The 21,202-nt window shown below is 41.5% G+C and overlaps 1 protein-coding gene across 1 annotated transcript in view; it reads right to left on the bottom strand.

Annotated features, from left to right (window-relative positions):
* LOC126942269 (zinc finger protein 100-like) overlaps positions 1-21,002 on the bottom strand; it is a 118,778-nt gene extending 97,776 nt beyond the window's left edge. Inside the window, 1 exon segment of the mRNA XM_050769661.1 lies at positions 20,904-21,002. Coding sequence (XP_050625618.1) covers positions 20,904-20,906 — 3 coding nt within the window. The 5' untranslated portion in view covers positions 20,907-21,002.
* Between the last annotated feature and the right edge of the window lie 200 nt (positions 21,003-21,202).

Raw genomic sequence — 21,202 nt, 5'->3', positions numbered from 1 at the left:
TAGCACTTTGGGAGGCCGAGGCAGGTGAATTACCTGAGGTCAGGAGTTCAAGATTAGCCTAGCCAACAGGGTGAAACCTAGTCTCTTATAAAAATACAAAAATTAGCCAGGCATGTGTGCCTGTAATCCAAGCTACCAGGGAGGCTGAGGCAAGAGAATTGCTTGAACCCCAGGAGGCGGAAGTTGCAGTCAGTCAAGATCGCACCACTGGTGCCAGAGACTTCATCGCAAAGCAAACAAAAAAAGAATGGTGTGTCCATATGTGGCTCTGTTTGCAACATTATTTGGTGTTTGACTGCTTCTAGGTAAAATGAGATAATTTTTACTAGAAGGGTTAAAATATAGGATTAGAATATGCATATTAAGATGACTAGAGAATACTTTTAGGTTTAGGCCATTTTTATAACTTTCAATATGATTGGGAGAAACACATCATCCGAGGGCTAAAGTAACTTTAGTGTTAATCTTGGCAATGCCTTTCCTTTAATTATTAAACTCTTTATTTCCACAGACCATCTTATAACATACTTAAACTTTCTGATTCGCCCTAAAAATCCATTCTTTAAACAACCAGTCATTTCCTTTTAGAACAAGAATTTACCATACAAGATTCTTATATAAAATCTCTTTCTTTGTAACTGTCTTTCTATAGCTTTGAGTGCATCATATTACCAATTTTTAATGAAAAATCCCACCAAGCTCCGTGAAGTAAAACTTTCATGCTTGGCCGGGCGCGGTGGCTCAAGCCTGTAATCCCAGCACTTTGGGAGGCCGAGATGGGCGGATCACGAGGTCAGGAGATCGAGACCATCCTGGCTAACATGGTGAAACCATGTTAGCCAGGATGGCTACTAAAAATACAAAAAACTAGCCAGGCGTGGTGGCGGGCGCCTGTAGTCCCAGCTACTAGGGAGGCTGAGGCAGGAGAATGGCGTAAACCTGGGAGGCGGAGCTTGCAATGAGCTGAGATCTGGCCACTGCACTCCAGTCTGGGTGATAGAGCGAGACTCCGTCTCAAAAAAAAAAAAAAAAAAAAAAAAAAACTTTCATGCTTACTTCTTGTCTGTAACTATTGCCCTGATACGAGGATAATTAAGCAAAACAACCTTGACTAAATCTTTCCTGCAATTATTAATACTGTTATAAGGCGGTAATTAGGCAAAGTATTACAGCAAGTAGAATGTTGCAACCAGAATTACACATTGCAGGTGCCAAAGTGTATAGTTCTATTGCAAATAGTAGAGTGACTATAACGATTCCTGCAACAGCTGCGTAATAGATAATTTTTGTTGTTTTAGAGATGAAGTTTTGCTCCTGTTGCCCAGGCTGGAGTGCAAAAGTGCAATCTCAGCTCACCACAACCTCAGCCTCCCAGGTTCAAGCCATTCTCTCACCTCAGCCTCCTGAAGAGCTGGAATTACAGGCCTGTGCCACCACGCTCAGCTAATTTTGTATTTTTACTAGAGACAAGGTTTCTCCATGTTGGTCAGACTGGTCTCAAACTCCCGACCTCAGTTGATCCACCTGCCTCAGCCTCCCAAAGTGCTGGGATTACAGGCCCGAGCCACTGCACCTGACAATAATTTTTGTTTAAAATTTTACTTGCCAAATTAATAGCCTATCAACGAAAAAAAGTCCAGGACCAGATGGATTCACAGCTGAATTCTACCAGAGGTACAAGGAGGAGCTGGTACCATTCCTTCTGAAACTATTCCAATCAATAGAAAAAGAGGGAATCCTCCCTAACTCATTTTATGAGGCCAACATCATCCTGATACCAAAGCCTGGCAGAGACACAACAAAAAAAGAGAATTTTAGACCAATATCCCTGATGAACATCGATGCAAAAATCCCCAATAAAATACTGGCAAACCGGATCCAGCAGCACATCAAAAAGCTTATCCACCATGATCAAGTGGGCTTCATCCCTGGGATGCAAGGCTGGTTCAACATACCAAAGTCAATAAACGTAATCCAGCATATAAACAGAACCAAAGACAAAAACCACATGATTATCTCAATAGATGCAGAAAAGGCCTTTGACAAAATTCAACAGCCCTTCATACTAAAAACTCTCAATAAAGTCAGTATTGGTGGAACGTATCTCAAAATAATAAGAGCTATTTATGACAAACCCACAGCCAATATCATACTGAATGGGCAAAAACTGGAACAATTCCCTTTGAAAACTGGCACAAGACAGGGATGCCCTCTCTCACCACTCCTATTCAACATAGTGTTGGAAGTTCTGGCTAGGGCAATCAGGCAAGAGAAAGAAATAAAGGGTATTCACTTAGGAAAAGAAGAAGTCAAATTGTCCCTGTTTGCAGATGACATGATTGTATATTTAGAAAATCCCATTGTCTCAGCCCAAAATCTCCTTAAGCTGATAAGAAACTTCAGCAAAGTCTCAGGATACAAAATTAATGTGCAAAAATCACAAGCATTCTTATACACCAGTAACAGACAAACAGAGAGCCAAATCATGAATGAACTTCCATTCACAATTGCTTCAAAGAGAATGAAATATCTATGAATCCAACTTACTAGGGATGTAAAGGACCTCTTCAAGGAGAACTACAAGCCACTGCTCAGTGAAATAAAAGAGGACACAAACAAATGGAAGAACATACCATGCTCATGGATAGGAAGAATCAATAGCGTGAAAATGGCCATACTGCCCAAGGTAATTTATAGATTCAATGCCATCCCCATCAAGCTACCAATGAGTTTCTTCACAGAATTGGAAAAAACTGCTTTAAAGTTCATATGGAACCAAAAAAGAGCCCTCATCTCCAAGATAATCCTAAGTCAAAAGAACAAAGCTGGAGGCATCACGCTACCTGACTTCAAACTATACTACAAGGCTACAGTAACCAAAACAGCATGGTACTGGTACCAAAACAGAGATATAGACCAATGGAACAGAACAGAGTCCTCAGAAATAATACCACACATCTACAGCCATCTGATCTTTGACAAACCTGACAAAAACAAGAAACGGGGAAAGGACTCCCTATTTAATAAATGGTGCTGGGAAAATTGGCTAGCCATAAGTAGAAAGCTGAAACTGGATCCTTTCCTTACTCCTTATACGAAAATTAATTCAAGATGGATTAGAGACTTAAATGTTAGACCTAATACCATAAAAACCCTAGAAGAAAACCTAGGTAATACCATTCAGGACATAGGCATGGGCAAGGACTTCATGTCTAAAACACCAAAAGCAACGGCAACAAAAGCCAAAATTGACAAATGGGATCTAATTTAACTAAAGAGCTTCTGCACAGCAAAAGAAACTACCATCAGAGTGAACAGGCAACCTACAGAATGGGAGAAAATTTTTGCAATCTACTTATCTGACAAAGGGCTAATATCCAGAACCTACAAAGAACTCAAACAAATTTACAAGAAAAAAACAAACAACCCCATCAAAAAGTGGGCAAAGGATATGAACAGACATTTCTCAAAAGAAGACATTCAGACAGCCAACAGACACATGAAAAAATGTTCATCATCACTGGCCATCAGAGAAATGCAAATCAAAACCACAATGAGATACCATCTCACACCAGTTAGAATGGCAATCATTAAAAAGTCAGGAAACAACAGGTGCTGGAGAGGATGTGGAGAAATAGGAAAGCTTTTACACTGTTGGTGGGATTGTAAACTAGTTCAACCATTATGGAAAACAGTATGGCGATTCCTCAAGGATCTAGAACTAGAAGTACCATATGACCCAGCCATCCCATTACTGGGTATATACCCAAAGGATTATAAATCATGCTGCTATAAAGACACATGCACACGCATGTTTATTGTGGCACTATTCACAATAGCAAAGACTTGGAATCAACCCAAATGTCCATCAGTAACAGACTGGATTAAGAAAATGTGGCACATATACACCATGGAATACTATGCAGCCATAAAAAAGGATGAGTTTGTGTCCTTTGTAGGGACATGGATGCAGCTGGAAACCATCATTCTCAGCAAACTATCGCAAGAACAGAAAACCAAACACCGCATGTTCTCACTCATAGGTGGGAACTGAACAATGAGATCACTTGGACTCGGGAAGGGGAATATCACACACTGGGGCCTATCACGGGGAGGGGGGAGAGGGAAGGGATTGCATTGGGAGTTATACCTGATGTAAATGACGAGTTGATGGGTGCTGACGAGTTGATGGGTGCAGCACGCCAACATGGCACAAGTATACATATGTAACAAACCTGCACGTTATCCACATGTACCCTAGAACTTAAAGTATAATAAATAAAAAAAAGAATATACTTACACACAAAAAATTTTTTGCTTGCCAAGATATAACATTTTCCTTTGGGGATCTATGAAATTACAAATACAATCTCATGTATAATTAAAATCTCCCTGCATATATGCGTTTTTAAAAGTTCTAATATTTGGCAGTAAATTTTGAGAGAAAAGGGTAGAAATATAAAAAAGTATTTAGTGAGGAGGAAGTGAGATTGAGTAAGATGAGTAGCTCTCACTTATCTTTTATGGTTTTCAGCTTAAGTCCCTCTATTTTTTCACACTGATATTTAGGACACTCCTCTGGGTCATCAAGTGTTGCTCCCTCAGCTCTTCAGGCTTTGTGTCACGTATTCAGAAGTTGATACCTGTAACTTTTACTGCTGAGGGAGAACAGTGTATGGCCCTTCCTAGCTTGGCTTAGAGAAGGAGAGAGGGGAGAGTTTTCAGTAATACCAAATCTGGGTTAAATAGAGATGGTTCTATTTCCTGGGGTTGGGCTTTTTCTAGTTGTGTTAATTACTGTTGGAAGATCCAAGTGAAAAGCTTGGCGAAGGATTTTAATGACTTTCCATGGGCTGGAGGCTGGCAAATAGAGTTTGCCATCCTCTGACTGTAGCCATCCTGAGAACTGGAAAGTATGCCCTTGAGAAGTGGCCTATTTTATTTCTTCAGAAAAGTACTGAGGTTTAATTTCTCTTGTAGGGCCTTCCTAGATTAGAAGGGCTTGAAGTGTGTTGATGCCTTGGGGCTTCCTTTCCACTGACTTAGCTACCTATTTCCTTTGGCTATTTATTTGTTTCTCTTGATGTCCCTTACAATGCATCACTGACATTTCTCATGGAATGAAAACCGAGGATAATAACCTGTTAATTTCCTGTTGATATTTTATAGAAGATCCATTAGTGGTAAGAAAATGTCTTTCCTTTTAAATGGCGGCATGAGCATGGAGAACTAAGAAAGCATGCTTGGAGTCAGTGGAAATGTTAGCTACCTTTCCCTTGCTTAATTCAAGTATTCTTGTAAGAGCTATTAGCCCAGTTAGTTGAGCACTTGTGTCTGGAGAGAAACATTATTTAGAGTGACTAAAGCTTATCCTGGCTTATTTCTTGCTATACTGGTTGTTGGCTAAGGGCTCCACCTAGAAGACAGTAATTCTGCCATGTTACATGGAGTGTAAACAGTTATTTCCTAAGGTTAATTTAGAGGCTTTTCTGACTAGAACTACTGTGACAGTGGCTTGGAGGCATGTGTAAATAACATGTGCTCCTAACTGCAACTAAGAGGTTGAGAAAAATATTAAGGTTTTCCTGAGATGCCCCTTTACAGTCATGCTACGGGAAGAGGGGAGGCCTAGATTTGAAAGGTAAAGAAAGACAGACTGGCTCTAGTGTTTAAAAGGAGGTCTATTTTCTTTCCTTCAATTTCCAGAATCACCCAGGGCTTCTGTGCTGTAATGGCAGTTTGAGCTGCTGGAGACAGGGGTTTGAACCCTGGGACCCATCAGTCATGCTGGACCATCTGTGAGACTAATCATAAACCCAGCAACCTTTGTCTCTGGGGGCAGTTTGATTTCCAGTGGTCTTCATCACAGGTTGGACAGGGTCAAGGTGGCTTCTTCTTGCTGTTTGGGCATTCCTTCTTAAAATGCCCTGACTTACCACACCAATGGCAACTAGCAGATGCACCTTAGGGATCTTGGACTTTGCAGGCTTGCAAAGCAGCTACTAGAGCCTTTGTCCTTCTCCTGAGCTTTCTCTTTCTCTTGAGCCACCTCCTGGTACCTATTATAAAAGACCAAAGTGGCCACCTTCAGAAGGTTCTCTAAAGTGCTATCTGGTCCTATAGCTTGTTTCTGTAGTTTCCTTCTATATCGGGAGCTGTCTGTGTAATAAACTTGTTCTTTAGAATAAGCTGTCTGATGACTCAATCAGGGGATAAGGAGGTGTGCTCTATTTTTTGTTTGTTTAGACATAGTTTTGCTCTTGTCGTCCAGGCTGTAGTGCAGTAGCGTGATTTTGGCTCACTGCAACCTCCACCTCCTGGGTTCAAGCGATTCTCCTGCCTCAGCCTCCTGAGTAGCTGGGATTACAAGTGCCACCACCATGCCTTGTTAATTCTTGTATATGTTTAGTAGAGACAGGGTTTCGCCACGTTGGCCGGGCTTGTCTTGAACTCCTGACCTCAGGTGATCCACCCACGTCAGCCTCCCAAAGTGCTGGGATTACAGGCGTGAGCCACCACTCCTGGCCAGAAGATCTGCTCTATTAGTGCCTCTCTCAGCCTTTCCATAAAGATTGCAGGATTCTCAACTGGCTTTTCATCTATTAATAGGCAATTTAGAAAAATTGAGAGGTTTGGCCTTAGTTTTATGTAGGCCTTCTAATTTGCATATTAAAAAGTGTTGTTGTTTTTTATTCCTCTGCAGAGGTATTGGAGTTCCAACCAGGGTTGTTAAGAGGAACTGCTTCTGGCCAGGCATGGTGGCTCATGTCTGTAATCTTAGAACTTTGGGAGGCCGAGGCAGGTGGATCACCGGAGGTTGGGGGTTCAACACCAGCCTGACCAACATGGAGAAACCTCATCTCTACTAAAAATACAAAATTAGCTGGGTGTGGTGGGGTATGCCTATAATCCCAGCTACTCGGGAGGCTGAGGCAGGAGAATTGCTTGAACTTGGGAGACAGAGGTTGCAGTGAGCTGAGATCGCGCCATTTCACTCCAACCTGGGGACCAATCTAGACTCCACCTCAAAAAAAAAAAAAAAAAAAAGTTACTGCTTTGCTTCCTATTTGGAATGGTGTTTCTGCTATTTCTTCACTTTCCCTATCTCCTTTTTTCCTTTTTGGTGTATTATAGGAGATATGTTGCTCATCTCCAAAATCCTCTGCTGCCTGCAGAGCTGCCTGCTTTTCAGCTGTGGTTAGGGTTTTAAAAGCAGCATAACATCCTTTCATGGGAGGTAAACCACCTGAGTTAAATTCAGGAATGCTTCTTATACTTATTGGGGTTGTCAGAAAATCAGCATGTCTTCTTTTACTTGCCTAAGGTCTTGTAATGAGAAGGGAAATTGAGGTGGCCCCAAATAAGAGGGATTATTATATGGTTCCACCAGAAGTTGCTTTCTAATTTTGTGGAGTTATTCTCTATAGGCCTTCCTGATATGACTGTTAAAAAAGCTGGGTTGGGTCAGGCACAGTGGCTCATGCCTGTAATCCCAGCACTTTGGGAGGCCCAGGTGGGCAGATCACCTGAGGTCACAAGTTCAAGAGAGCCTGGTCAACATGATGAAACCCTGTCTCTATGAAAAATACAAAAATTAGTTGGGCATAGTGATGGGTGCCTGTAATCCCAGCCACTGGGGAGACTGAGGCAAGAGAATCACTTGAACCTGGGAGGCAGAAGTTGCAGTGAGGTGATGTCACACCATTACACTCCAGCCTGGGCAACAAGAGTAGAAACTCAGTCTTAAAAAAAAAAAGAAAATGAAAAAAAAAAAGCTGGGTGGGTCTTATAACACTTAAAAAAGTTTACTATAAATGTCATCCCCTTATTAAAAAAAAAAAAAAAGTCACTTTTATAAGTCCTGAAGTTAAAGGAGTTCCAGTGTTTGAGTGCACTTCAGAGGGTTGCTGAAGTTGATCTGTTACCAACCTAGAAAAAAAAGTGAAAATAGGTCAGGCTCAGTAGCTCACACCTGTAACCCCAGTACTTTGGGAGGCCAAGGCGGGTGGATCACCTGAGGTCAGGAGTTCAAGATCAGCCTGGCCAACATGGCAAAACCCCATCTTTACTAAAAATACAAGAATTAGCCAGGTGTGGTGGCACGTGCCTGTAATCCCAGCTACTTGGGAGGCTGAGGCAGGAGAATCGCTTGAAGGAGGCGGTAGCTGCAGAGAGCCGAGATCATGCTACTGCACTCCAGCCTGGGCAACAGAGCGAGACACCATCACAGAAAAAAAAAAAAGCAAAAGAAGTGATAATAAAAGCGTCTTTTTAGTCTCCCTCCTTTCAGTGTGACCCAGGGTAGACGAAAAAACAGCTGAAGCATCTTGACTGTTTTTTCTCCTTTGTTCCTGGCTCCAGCAGCATGTTAAATGTGGCACCCACAGTTGTAGGTGTAGCCCTCCAAGCCATGGAACTGGATAAACGAAGTGATGGGATTTAACCACAATTACCCACACAGCCTTAGTTAGCTACTTGTGACTCCACTTTGACATTCTAAACTTGTGTGATCTGCCTGGCTCCCCAAAGAATGGATCTCTGGAAAAACTGTAATGGTAGCATGTGGGCAATGATTACATCTTTCTTCTTAATGGAGGAAGTGTGCTGGTTGGAGCTCTATATCCTGCTATTATGGCCCACGCTCAAACATTTCACCTTAGAAAATGGTTCCAATTAACTTGCAGACTTAAAATCTCCTAAGTACTGTTCTAACTGGAGACAGAATGGGTACACCAAAGCAACCTAAAGGGGGCCGGGCACGGTGGCTCATGCCTTTAATCCCAGCACTTTGGCGGCTGAGGCAGGCAGATCACAAGCTCAAGAGATTGAGACCATCCTGGTCAACAAGGTGAAACTCCGTCTCTACTAAAAATACAAAAAAAATTAGCTGGGTGTGGTGGCAGGCACCTGTAATCCCAGCTACTCGGGCAGCTGAGGCAGGAGAATCACCAGAACCCAGGAGGTAGAGGTTGCAGTGGACCGAGATTGCGCCACTGCACTCCAGCCTGGATAACAGAGCAAGACTATGTCTCCAAAAAAAAAAAAAAAGAATTGAGGACTGGTTAAAGGCTTTTCCACATTCTGCACATTTGTATGATTTCTCTCCAGTATGAACTTTCTGGTTTAGAAAAGTTTGAGGTGTTGTCAAAAGCATTGTCACCTTTTTCTTGTTTGTAGAGTTTCAATCCAGTATGAATTATCTTATGTATGTGAAGAATTGAGGACTTGTTAAAAGGCTTTGCCACATTCTTCACACTTCTAGGGTTTCTCTCCAGTATAAATTTTCTTATTTGTAGTAAGGATTGAGGTTCAGCTAAAAGTGTTGCCACATTCTTCACATTTGTGGGGTTTCTCTCCAGTATGAATTGCCTTATGTGCAGTAAGTTGTAAGGACTGGTTAAAGGCTTTGCCAAATTCTTCACATTTGAAGGGTTTCTCTTTAGTATGAATTATATTATTCATAGTAAGATTTGAGGACTCATTAAATGCTTGACCACATTTGTAGGGTCTCTCTGGTATGAATTCTATTTAGTAAGGGTTGAGGACCAGTTAAAGCCTTTGCCACATTCTTTACATGTGTAGGGTTTCTCTCCAGCATGATTTTATGTGTAGTAGGGGTTGAAGATTGGTTAAAAGCTTTGCCACATTCTTCATATTTGAAGGGTTTCTCTTTAGTATGAATTATCTTATGTTTAGCAAGAGTTGAGGACTTACTAAAAGCTTTGCCACATTCTTCACATTTGACGAGTTTCTCTCCAGTATGAATTTTCTTATGTTTAGTAAGAGTTGAGAACAAGTTAAAGGCTTTGCCTCATTCTTCATATTTGTAGGGTTTCTCTCCAGTATGAATTCTCTTATGTTTAGTAAGAGTTGAAGAACAGTGAAAGGCTTTGCCACATTCTTCACATCTGTAGGGTTCCTCTCTTGTATAAATTATCTCATGTGTAGTAAGGCTTGAAGACTGCTTGAAAGCTTTGCCACATTCTTCACATTTGTAGGGTTTCTCTCCAGTATGAATTCCCCTGTGTCTAGTAAGGGGTGAGAACCAGTTAAAGATTTTGCCACATTCTTCACATTGGTAGGAATTCCCTCTAATAGAAAAATCTTCTATGTTGAGTTAGGTATAAAAGTATACAAAATGATTTGTCACATTTTTTACATTTGAAAGGTTTCTTTCCAGTATGTCTTATTTCTATATGAATTTGAAAATTTATGAATGACTTTCACATATTTAGGACATTGAAATATTTTGCTCTTGGTAGTTGTCAAACACTGGTTTAGTCCATCACAACCTTCTTTGTGCACATTACACTCATCTACGCTCTTATGACTTTTTGTTAATTGTAAATTCTCATGTCCACATTTTCTATATCTTCTCAGTATCACTTTTTGGAAAGAATTTTTTATGTCTTGCTCTGGCCTAAGGTCTTGGGCAAAATGAGAACACATAACTGAAAGAAATAAAAACAGATTACTTCACTTACTAGAGTCAGATTAATATAGTTTACAAATCTCACCTATAAAATTATACAAACTAAATAAACAAGATGGCAAACCAAAATATCAAAAGCCCTAATTTCTTTATAGACATAGAAATGTAACAAAAACACTAACCAAAATACATGTGAGGAAAGTTTATAAATGAGTTAAGTTTGTGAAGTGCCCCAGGTGAGCACAATGCAAAGAGTGACATAGAAGAAAAAGAAAAGTCTCTTAGGTTTACCTAAAACTGCTCTTTCTGGTCCCCAATATAACATGGCCTTTAGAAGAAAACTGCCAACTTTTGGCTTTTTTTAATAAAGGTAAATACCGGCTCATATATCTTCATTACTTGCTTTTAGAGGCCTTTTCAGACACCGGTTTCTGTTTTTTATAACACATAGTGCTGAAAGAAATGGTGGCATACTTTGGAATGACAGTTTAAGTCTGCTGAAACTACAGTTAAATTTTAAAGCAGCAGAGAGACTGCAGTATCAAAGACAGAAAAGAAGTGTAGCAAGTGATTACTATTAAGAAGAAACACGAATAAATGCCTTTAACTAAAAAATAAACACAAAATCATTGACAAGACTCATTCTAAGAACACATTTGAGAGACTCCCAGAATCTCTAATCAAGACAACAGTTTTCGGACTATACCAGGACAAAGCTACCTTAAAAGATTGTGACAGGTAACTTTTTCTAATGTACAAATTTCATTTGAAGACTACAATGTATTAAAAAATAGGGCAATGTGGTTCCACCAAAAAATTACAGCATTTTCAGAAAAACATCATAAAAGAAATATATACATTTATGTTAAAAAAGGAAAATAAAGTGAATAATACTCAATGGGTGAAAGAGAAACAATGAGAACCATAAAAATCAAAACACGGGAAGAACAAAAATATTTAAAATATCAAAAAAACAGGAACTGGATGTAAAAAAAATACAACAAAGAATAACTGAAAACTCTTGAAAGAAAAATTGATATAGAAATGAAGAAGCTCAACAAAAAAACTAAGATACACACAAAGATATATTTATAACAAACACATATAAAAGCACCATTTCAAAGTCACAGACAAGAAGAGAATCTTAGGAGCTGCAAGATAAAAGTGATGTGGCATTTGCAAGCATAGTCTTATTAGACAGCCAGTAAATTGTCAACAAATTTTTTCAGGCCAGAAGGGAACTGTGTAATATAGTCAAAGTCCTGAAAAAAACAGTAATCAAGTAACTATAATACCATCAGCACGTCTGTCTGCCAAATAGAAAGATAAAAACCTTCAAAAATAGCCAAATTCTGAAAAAGTATATTGGCACTCCATACGCCCTACATACACCGAGAGCAGCTGCTTCTAATGAAAATAACAAAATTCAACAAAACAATAATCATATTAGATACATTATTTTCTGGGAAAGATATACACATATGCAAAAACTGAATTTCATAGCATTATCATAATGGTAATGTAAGATAATATGATTTGTAATATCAATAACAAACTGGAAAACATAACAGTATAGGTTTTGTATTTAACTGAAGGTGTATGAGATTAAAATATATTGTTTTAACTTTAAGATGTTTAATCTCCATTTTTCAACACGGTTACATTAGAAGTCAAGATGATTACATTATATTTATGGATAGTATGCAAAACAAAAAAAAAATAAAGCGTGTCACAACAAAATTAAAATACACAAAAATTAAGGCAGTGAAACAGGAAATGAGAAAAAGACATATCTATAAGAAACACAAGGCCGGGCGCGGTGGCTCAAGCCTGTAATCCCAGCACTTTGGGAGGCCGAGACGGGCGGATCACGAGGTCAGGAGATCGAGACCATCCTGGCTAAAACGGTGAAACCCCGTCTCTACTAAAAAATACAAAAAACTAGCCAGGCGAGGTGGCGGGCGCCTGTAGTCCCAGCTACTCGGGAGGCTGAGGCAGGAGAATGGTCTAAACCCGGGAGGCGGAGCTTGCAGTGAGCTGAGATCCGGCCACTGCACCCCAGCCTGGGCGACAGAGCAAGACTCTGTCTCAAAAAAAAAAAAAAAAAAAAAAAAAAAACACATAAAACAGTAAAAATGAGATGGTTTCTGAGGACTTAGTCTTTTCCTAAGCTGGCTCTGAGGAATCTAGGCACTTTTGATGTGTGGAATTCTTCCCAGTTTAGCAAACCCTTTCCACCAAAGGGCAGCTAGAGTACACTGTTAAGTGGTTCCCCGATCCCATGCATCCTGATGGGGAGACCTCCCAACAGACATCATCAGACAACATATACAGGAGTGTTCCCACTGTCATCAGGTCGGTGCTTCTCTGCAACAAAGATGCCAGAGGAAGAAGCAGGCGACTAGTCATCTCTGCTGTTCTGCAGCCTCCACTGGTGACATCTCCAGGTGTGGGACGGACCCAGGCAAATATGGTCTGGAGTAAACCCCAAGCAAATTTCAGCAGCCCTACAGAAGACAGCCCTGACTGTTAAAAGAAAAACAAACAGAAAGCAATAACAACAACAGCATCAACAAAAAGTTCCCAAAAAATCTTATCCAAATTTCAGCATTCTCAAAGATTGAAGTTAGGTAAACTCACAAAGCTGAGAAAGAATCCACACAAGAATGCTGAAGACTTAAAAAGCCAGAATGCCTCTTCTTCTCCAAATGATTGCAACACCTCTCCAGCAATGAAACAGAACTGGGCAGAAGCTAAGAGAGATGAATTAACAGAAGTAGGCTTCAGAAGGTGGGTAACAGTGAACTTTGCTGAGCTAAGACAGCATGTCCTAACCCAATGAAAAGATGCTAAGAACCATGAAAAACATTACAGGAGCTGTTAACCTGAATAACCAGTTTAGAGAGGAACATAAATGAACTGAACTGTGCTTTTTGGTTCCTCAATAATCGAGTAGACCAAGCAGAGGAAAGAATTCAGAGCTTGAAGACTATCTTGCTGAAATGAGACATCCAGACAAGGTTGAAGCAAAAAGAAATGAAAAAAATCTCTGAGAACTATGTGATTATGTAAAAAGACAACCTGCATCTGACTGGGATACCTTAAAGAGATGGGGAGAATGGAACCAACTTGAAAAATATACTTTAGGATATCACCCAGAAGAACTTTTCTAACCTAACAAGAGAGTCCAACATTTTAATTCAGAAAGTCCAGAGAACCCAGTAAGATACTCCATGAGAAAACCAACCTCAATACATAGAATCATCACATTCTTCAAGGCTGAAATTCAGGAAAAAATGATAAGGGCAGCCAGAGAGAAAGGCCAGGTAATCTACAAAGAGAAGCCCATCAGACTAACAGTGGAACTCTAAGCAGAAATCCCACAAGCCAGAAAAGATAGAAGACCAATACTCAACATTCTGGGATTATAATTCCTTGGAGAAATTAGAAACTGGCATGCTGTAATAATTTTTCTTTAAACATGTCCTTCAACCATATACTCAAAAGGGCAATGTGACTGGTGTTCATAAGTACTGCCTCCCAACATACTAAACACGATTTTCAGTTTTAAGAGGCCGAGGCAGGCAGATCACCTGAGGTCAGGAGTTGAAGACCAGCCTGGCCAATATGGCAAAACCCCATCTCTACTAAAAATACAAAAATTAGCCGGGCATGGTGGTGGGCGCCTGTAATCCCAGCTACTCAGGAGGCTGAGGCAGAGAATTGCTTGAACCCAGGAGGTGAACGATGCAGTGATCCGAGATCGCGCCACCGCACTCCAGCCTTGGGTGACAGAGTGAAACTCCATCCAAAAAAAAAAAAAAAAGTCAGAGGTGACACAAGCAAATAAAAAACCACTTTATGCTCATGGATAGAAAAGATCAGTATCATTAAAGTGGCCATACTGCCAAAATAAATTTAACAATTTGTTACTATTCCTATCAAACTACAAAATAACATTCTAAAAAAAACAAAAAACACTAGTTTACAATTTATATGAAACTGAAAAAGAACCCAAATAGCCAAGGCAATTCTAACCAAAAAGAACAGAGCGGGAGGCATTACATTATCCCACTTCAAACTATACAACAGAGCTACAGTAACCAAAGCACCATGATACTGATACAAAAACAGATTGATAGACAAATGCAACAAAACAGAGAGCCCAGAAATAATGTCATAACATTACAACCATCTGATCTTCGACAAAGCTAACAAGAGGAGTGTGGGAAGAATTCCATAAATGGTGCTGCTATAACTAGCTACCCCTATGTAGAAGACTGAACCTGGACCCCTTCCTTATGCCACACATCTACAACCATCTGAACTTCAACAAAGCTGACAAGAGGAAAGTGGGAAGAATTTTTTATTTAATAGATGGTGCTGGAATAACTAGGTAGGACTATGTAAAAGATGGAAACTGGACCCCTTCCTTAAACCATATATAAAAATCAACTCAAGACGAATTAAAAACTTAAATGTAAAACTTAAAATTATTATTATTATTATTATTATTATTATTTGAGATGGAGTTTCACTTTGTTGCCCAGGCTGGAGTGCAATGGCGCAATCTTGGCTCACTGCAACCTCCGCCTTCTGGGTTCAAGCGATTCTCCTGCTTCAGCCTCCCGAGTAGCTGGAATCACAGGCATGCGCCACCATGCCTGGCTAATTTTGTATTTTTAGTAGAGACAGTGTTTCACCATATTGGTCAAGTTGGTCTCGAACTCCTGACCTCAGATGATCCACCTGCCTCAACCTCCCAAAGTGCTGGAATTACAGGCGTAAGCCACTGCGCCCGGCCAAAATTATTATTTTTTTAAACCCTGCAAGATAAATAACCTAAGAAATAGGAACTAGACATAGGAACTGGCAAATATTTTATAATGAAGATACCAAAAGCAATTGCAACAAAAGCAAAAATTGACAAATGAGACCTAACTAAAGAGCTTTTTACAGCAAAGGAAACTATTAACATAGTAAACAGACAACCTACAGAAAAAAAGAAAATATTTGCAAACCATGCTTCTGACAAAGGTCTAATATGCAGAATCCATTAGGAACTTAAGTTTACAAGAAAAAAACAACCTCACTAAAAAGTAGGCAAAGGATATAAATAGAAGCTTTTTTTTTTTCCTTTGGAGAATGAGTCTCACTCTGTTGCCCAGGCTAGAGTGCAGTGGAATGATCTCAGCTCACTGCAACCTCTGGCTCAAGGTTCAAGCAATTCTCTTGCCTCAGAGTAGCTGGGACTACAGGTGTGCAGCACCACACTCAGCTAATTTTTGTATTTTCAGTAGAGACAGAATTTTGCCATGTTGACTAGGCTGGTCTAGAGCTGACCTCAAATGATCCACCTCCCTCAGCCTCCCAAAATGCTGGGATTACAGCCGTGATCCACTGCACCTGGCCAAACAGATGCTTTTCTTGCTTCTCCTTCCTTCCCTTCCTTCCCTTCCTTCCTTCCTCCCTCCCCCCTCCCTCTCCCCGCTTCTCTTTCTTTTCTTTTCTTTCTTTTTCTTTTCTTTCTTTCCTTTTGCTTTCTTTCCTTTCTTTTGTCTTTCTCTTTCTCTCCTCTCTCTCTCTCTCTTTCTTTCTTCTTTCCTTCTTTCTTTTCAGACAAAGTTTCACTCTTGTTGCCCAGGCTGGAGTGCAGTGGTACGATCTCAGCTCACCACAACCTCCACCTTCTGGGTTCAAGTGATTCTTCTGCCTCAGTCTCCCGAGTAGCTGGGATTACAGGCATGTGCCCACACACCTGGCTAATTTTTTTGTATTTTTAGTAGGGATGGGGTTTCTCCATGTTGGTCAGGCAAGTCTCGAACTCCCGAACTTAGGTGATCTGCCCGCCTCGGCCTCCCAAAGTGCTGGGATTACAGGCGTTAGCCACCATGCCCGGCCCAGATGCTTTTCAAAACAAGACTTACATTGGCTAACAACCATAGTTTTAAAATGCTCAGTACTAATCATTAGAGAAATATTTTCAAAAACCACAATGGGATACCATCTCGCACCAGTCAGAAGGGCTATATTTAACAAGTCAGTAACAGATGCTGGCAAGGCTGCAGAGAAAAGAAAATGCTTATACCCTGCTGGTCAAAGTGTAAATTAGTTCAACCATTGTGAAAAGCAGTGTCGTGATTCCTCACAAAACTAAAAACAGAATTTGCCATTTAGCAACCTCACAGTTGGGTATATACCCAAAGAAATATAAGCTATTCTATCAAAAAACACATGATGCACATGCATGCTAATTGTAGCACTGTTCGCAATAGCAAAGACATGGAACCAACTTAAATGCCTATCAGTGGAAAACTGGATAAAGAAAATATGGTATGGGCAGGAATGGTGGCTTATGCCTGTAATCCAACACTTTGGGAGGCCAAAGCAGGTAGACTGCCAGAGCTCAGGAGTTCAAGACCAGCCTGGGCAAAATGGCAAAACTTCATCTCTCCAAAAAATACAAAAAGAAAAATTAGCTGGGCATGGTGGTGCACACCTGTAGTCCCAGCTACCTGGGGGGCTGAGGTAGGAGGATTGCTCAAGCCCAGGAGGTTGAGGCTGCAGTGAGGAGACATAACACCACTGCACTTCAGCCTGAGTGACAGAATGAGACCTGTCTCTGAAAAATAATTAAAATAAAACATTCAATAAAAACAAAATATAGCACATATAAATCATGGGATACTATGTGGCCATGAAAAAAAGAACAGGATCATGCTCTGTGCAACAGCATGGAGGGAGCTGGCAACTATTATCCTTAGAAAACTAATGCAGAAACAGAAAAACAATTGCATGTTCTCATTTATAAGTAAGTTAAATGTTAAGAACACATGGACACAAAGAATGGAAAAGAAGCACTGAGGCCGAGTTGAAGGGGGAGGATGAAAAGACAAAAAGGAGCCAGAAGTGGTGGCTCATGCCTGTAATCCCACCACTTTGGGAGGCAAAGGCAGGTGGATCACCTGAGGTCAGTAGTTCAAGACAAGCCTGGCCAACATGGCGAAACCTCGTCTCTACTAAAAATGCAGAAATTAGCAGGGCATAGTGGCCTATGCCTATAGTACCAGCTACACAGGAGGCTGAGGCACAAGAATCGCTTGACCTCAGGAAGCGGAGGTTGCAGTGAGCTGAGATTGTGCCAATGCACTTTAACCAGGGCAACAGAGTGAGATACTGTCAAGAAAGAAAAAAAAAAAAAGACAATTTGTTGGGGTCCGCGTGTTTCCTAAACAAAGGAATGAACACACAAGACAACACAGGACAAGACATACATGGCGGCCGCCCCAAACGGCACACTCTGCTTTATTTTATCCAGCCGTTTGTGGAACGTTGCCAAGTCACAGGACATGTGTTGCTTCTCTGACCTTTCCTTGACTCGCAAGATCAGTAAACACTGACCAGTTCCGAGTCCGCTGTTTACAGCTGGCTCCTTTATCCTTCTTGTTTGCAGAGAAAGAATGTCCTGCTTTGTTTGCAAGAGCAGGGCTTATTGGGAACATCCCGTTTGCGAGCACAGTCCTCTACAACAATCAGAAAAAATACCTGTCTGGTGCTATGCTTAGTACTTCAGTGAAATAATAATCTGCACATCAAACCCTCATGACACAATTTTACCTATGTAGCAAACCTGCACATGTACTCCAAAACCAAAAATAGAAGTTAAAAGGAAGAAAATCGGGGCCACGCGCAATGGCTCACGCCTGCAATCCCAGCACTTTGGGGGGCCAAGGTGGGCAGATCACGAGGTCAGGAGTTCGAGACCAGCCTGACTAATATGGTGAAACACCGTCTCTATTAAAAATACAAAAATTAGCCGGGCGTGGTGGCGCGTGCCTGTAGTCCCAGCTACTCAAGTCGCTGAGGCACGAGAATGGCATGAACCCGGGAGGCGGAGCTTGCAGTGAGCCCAGATCGAGCCACTGCACTCCAGCCTGGGGGGACAGAGCGAGACTCCGTCTCAAAAAAAAAAAAAAAAAAATACACCTGAGAAAATTCCTAAACTCACTCTAAGAATGAAATAGGTAAATGAGAATTTTTAACAAATGAAATATATGATTAGATACTAATTTTTTTCTGAAACCCAGCTTTTATGGCCTTTATGTATATTTTCTTACCTTTCAAGTCCTACTAATAAAATGCAATTTACCATTAAAAAATGAAAGTCAGAGGCCAGGTGTGGTGGCTCAGGCCTATAATCCCAGCACTTTAGGAGGCCGAGGCAGGCGGATCACCTGAGGTCAGGAGTTCGAGACCAGCCTGACCAACATGAAGAAACCCCGTCTCTACTAAAAAAAAAAAAAAAAAAAAGAAGTCAAAATAAGTGAAAACAAATCTTTTCCAGGCGACAAACCAAGGGAGTATCAGTGCTGATTAGAAAACAGATGTGTCTGACTCATTTGTCAAGTCAGGCCAGTCAATCACTTCAGAGTTCATCCACCGAATCCTGCTCCTGTGCTCAATAACCACTCACTCAGGAGACACTGCATTATGCCCAGTACTGTCCCATGTGCATTTTACTTTTTTTTTTTTTTTTTTTTTTTTTTTTTTGAGACGGAGTCTTGCTCTGTCGCCCAGGCTGGAGTGCAGTGGCCGGATCTCAGCTCACTGCAAGCTCCGCCTCCCGGGTTCACGCCATTCTCCTGCCTCAGCCTCCCGAGTAGCTGGGACTACAGGCGCCCGCCACCGCGCCTGGCTAGTTTTTTGTATTTTTTAGTAGAGACGGGGTTTCACCGTTTTAGCCAGGATGGTCTCGATCTCCTGACCTCATGATCCGCCCGTCTCAGCCTCCCAAAGTGCTGGAATTACAGGCTTGAGCCACCGCGCCCGGCCGCATTTTACTTTGTTAAGTTCTTGCACCATCTCACTTACATAAGTTGTTTTTTTTTTTGTCTTTGGGATACTTTTTCACAAAACTTAGAGAATCCAAGGGGCAAAAAATGATTTCTGTGTTTCCCTCTCGATTTCAGCAACTGATTGGCTGGCCAGTAATGTGTCTCCAAGAAAGGGAAGCTAGGTTGGGTGAAGACAATCTTAATGTCTGAAGGGGTTGGCTTTTCAAAGGAAGAGTATGCCAGGAGATGCCTCTCAGCCCCAGGGCATCCACCTACTCCCTTCAGGATACACTCTATACCTCAGGTTGTCCTCAGGGAGAAAATAACCCGGGAGCTGATATTCACTAGACACTCTAGTAGACAAAGCCATGGTGGGCATCTTGGTTTATCTTCAGACAGTACTGAAACCCAGGACCAGAAAAAAACTGAAGGTTGGCTGAGGACACATCACTCCATAAAGTTTCCAAAGGAAAGCCTTGATCTGAAAACTTTCTGATAAGATCTCCGTGCCTAGGGAAGATTAAAAAAAAGAAGAGGCACAGAGAGTTTTTACAATAGTGTCAGGGGATTATTCTTTGCTTTATTCTCATGGGAAATATTTCCAAACAAAACAATTTTTTTTTAAAGTGCCATCCAATGCTTTGTCAAAAAATGATTAATCAAAATACAGTATCAGAAATGTACACTAAAGGAAAAATAGTTGACAATGTGAATCAGGAAAGGAAAGTTGTCATCGGGACTGTCAGAAGAAACTGGAAATCTGGTACTTGACTGCAAGCCAGAGGTAGGCTGAAGGAATGAGGGCTAGAGGGTAGACTTGAGACACATGGGGGTAGGCTCGAGACACATGTGAAAAATCCAGGGGAAAAGCAGTTCCCTGTGGAATGTGAGAATAACTAAGTGGCAGGCAATTGGACTGAGGTGGCTCTAGTCCCAGGGTCCCTACTTTTTAAAAACTCTTACTCAAACGCATTTTTTGTAAACTACTACATTGAAGGAAACAAAATTCAGGCTTAACCAATTAACCTCCGATTACATAACCAGGAAATTTCCACCTTGATTGTACAAATTAAGAAAGTATGTAACTGTACCTAACCAATTATTGGATTTGGTTTTCTTCATCATGCACCTTATGAAAGTCTTTCCTTCAAGCCCCTCCCATGAACCACAAACTACAAACCATAGCTGGGTGCTCTATAACTTTTGAATCACTCTTTGATTAAATCTTTAATATTTTTGCGGTGACGCTCAAACACTTTTAATAGGAGAAAACAGGAATTGGGAACTCCACAGACCAAAGCTCTTCCCATTCATGAACCTGCATCCTGAGTCAGGATTCTCCCCTGACGCCCCTCCCTGGTCCCCGCAGAATCTGGGAGAGACGAGGCGCTGCTGGTGCAGAGGTTCCAGGCCAGGGCACAGTCACTACGCAGGGAGGAGACAGGACTCCCGGGGCCTGGCTGTCAGCGTAGCCGCCATCTTATGGCCGAAGGGGGCTGAGGCCGAGCTGGGCAAGGAGAACTCGGGGAGCAGATTGTGGAGCTGACTGAGGGGAGGCCTGAGTCCCGCCACAGTCACTTCCCACCGGTTCCAACCCGCCTCTTCCCCTCTTGGGATGTCGGACCCAGCACTCTCACCATTTCTAGGCTTCCAGGGAGTCCTGGCGTCTTACCTGTGGATCTCCCAATATCTGCAGGACACAGGGCCACAGACGCTGGACCTGTATGAGCAGAGGATACGGGTCAGTGAAGACGAGACCTGGAGCTCCGGCTGCCGCGAGAAACAGGCCGCAGCGAACCCGGAAGCCGGTCCAGCCCAGCGTTTCTGATTGGATAATGTTTAAGACCCGCCCCTCAGGCCCTAAAGGTGTTGGGCTAAATGAACCTAGGCTGAGCGACAGCCTAGGCTGCACGTTTTTCCGGCAGGGGTTCTTGCC

This window comes from Macaca thibetana, chromosome 19 (genome assembly GCF_024542745.1).
Source record: "Macaca thibetana thibetana isolate TM-01 chromosome 19, ASM2454274v1, whole genome shotgun sequence".
Classification (NCBI taxonomy): domain Eukaryota; kingdom Metazoa; phylum Chordata; class Mammalia; order Primates; family Cercopithecidae; genus Macaca; species Macaca thibetana.
Note: the sequence above shows the minus strand (reverse complement) of the source record. Positions and strands in the feature narration are given on the sequence as shown.